At 46.2% G+C, this 1,529-nt stretch overlaps 1 protein-coding gene across 1 annotated transcript in view; it reads left to right on the top strand.

The window, feature by feature from the left end:
• Nucleotides 1-8: 8 nt before the first annotated feature.
• Nucleotides 9-1,529, top strand: part of msh2 (mutS homolog 2 (E. coli)) — a 93,255-nt gene continuing 91,734 nt past the window's right edge. Inside the window, exons 1-2 of the mRNA XM_043696762.1 lie at nt 9-359; nt 524-629. Of these exons, the coding sequence (XP_043552697.1) occupies nt 124-359; nt 524-629 (342 nt within the window). The 5' untranslated portion in view covers nt 9-123. The remainder of the gene's footprint in view (nt 360-523; nt 630-1,529) is intronic.

Below are 1,529 nucleotides of genomic sequence, written 5' to 3'. Positions count from 1 at the left end.
CGCGCCGCCGAAACGCCGCCCCGCCCCCTCCTGGTTCTCTCGCGCCGCAACTGTTGGCCTGTTGTAACGGTCCCTCTTGTCCCGCGCTGTGGTGTTTGACCTGTGACCCCGGAGCTCGGCGAGATGGCGGTGCAACCTCGGGACAGGTTGTCCGGAGCGGACAGCGGGCAGGATGGTGGTGCCTTCGTTGCCTTCTACAAGTCTATGCCCGAGAAACCGGACACCACTTTTCGTGTCTTTGACCGTAATGACTACTACACGGTGCATGGGAAGGACGCGATGTTCGCAGCCAGGGAGGTGTTCAAAACCAACGGAGTGATCAAGACTCTGGGATCGGGTGGGTTCTGGGGCCGAGAGGGGTAAAACCAGAGGTAAAAGGTCGGTCTGACGGTATACGGGGGCAGCTCATCTCTCAGATTCTCTTAATCTCGTTATTGCATTAAGTCGCTGTCGTGTCTCTTTATGTTTAACCGCGCTCTGTTTCTGTTAAGTCGTGTTTTTTTTAATTGCTTTATTTGGAAAGATGCAAGTCCAGAAAATCATCCTACATTTTTGTAATTAAACTCATGTGGGCCGTGTCCTCGGTCGCTACATTGAATCTGGAGGATAATGACAACGCAAGCGAGTATGTATATTTTGTTAAATGTTGTGACTCAACCACTTTTTCATCAGTGGGTTCCAGACAATTCTCCTTCAAATCTTAGAATGGAGGTAATGGAAAATGCGTCCTCCTATACATGTGGGTGCATTAATTCGTAAAACATCATGGGGGATGATTTCAAAGGTGGCACTGATGATAATGCTTAGGGTGTATGATTATAACTTGTTAGTGATACTGTTGGAAAATTGAAATTTGCCTCTTCTGGGCTGTCTGATAGTGAGGAACAAAAAAAATTGATAATACCTAATTATATTTTGTCCGGTCCACTAGCTGTGATTTTTTTTTGTAAAGTTTAGATAAATTGTGGCAGCTGAGGCTTTTTCTTTGCAGCATATGTGCACACGTTGTTTGTCGAAGGATACGTGAAGAATAGCCACTTGAATGAATGATTGGAGTTTTGCAAGGTTTGTAGCTCAGGTTGAGGTTTAGGGTGTAGGTTTGCTCGCTGAGCTGTAGGTTTGATATCCAGACGTTTCATTACCTGGCTAGGTAACATCATCAGTGGTGACCTCCAAGTGAAGCAAAGCTGTTGTCTCCTGCTTTCTATTTATATGTTTGTCCTGGATGGGGTTCCTGGGGTTTGTGGTGATGTCATTTCCTGTTCATTTTCTGAGGGGTTGATAGATGGTTTCTAGATCTATGTGTTTGTTTATGGCGTTGTGGTTGGAGTGCCAGGCCCCTAGGAATTCTCTGGCATGTCTTTGCTTAGCCTGTCCCAGGATAGATGTGAAATGGTGTAGAGCTACAAGGGAGAAAGTGTCATGTCTTTTTGTGGCTAGCTGGTGTTCGTGTATCCTGGTGGCTAACTTTCTTCCTGTTTGTCCTACGTCGTGTTTCTGGCAGTCCTTGCATGGAATTTTGTAGACGA

This window comes from Chiloscyllium plagiosum, chromosome 9 (assembly GCF_004010195.1).
Source record: "Chiloscyllium plagiosum isolate BGI_BamShark_2017 chromosome 9, ASM401019v2, whole genome shotgun sequence".
Classification (NCBI taxonomy): domain Eukaryota; kingdom Metazoa; phylum Chordata; class Chondrichthyes; order Orectolobiformes; family Hemiscylliidae; genus Chiloscyllium; species Chiloscyllium plagiosum.
Note: the sequence above shows the minus strand (reverse complement) of the source record. Positions and strands in the feature narration are given on the sequence as shown.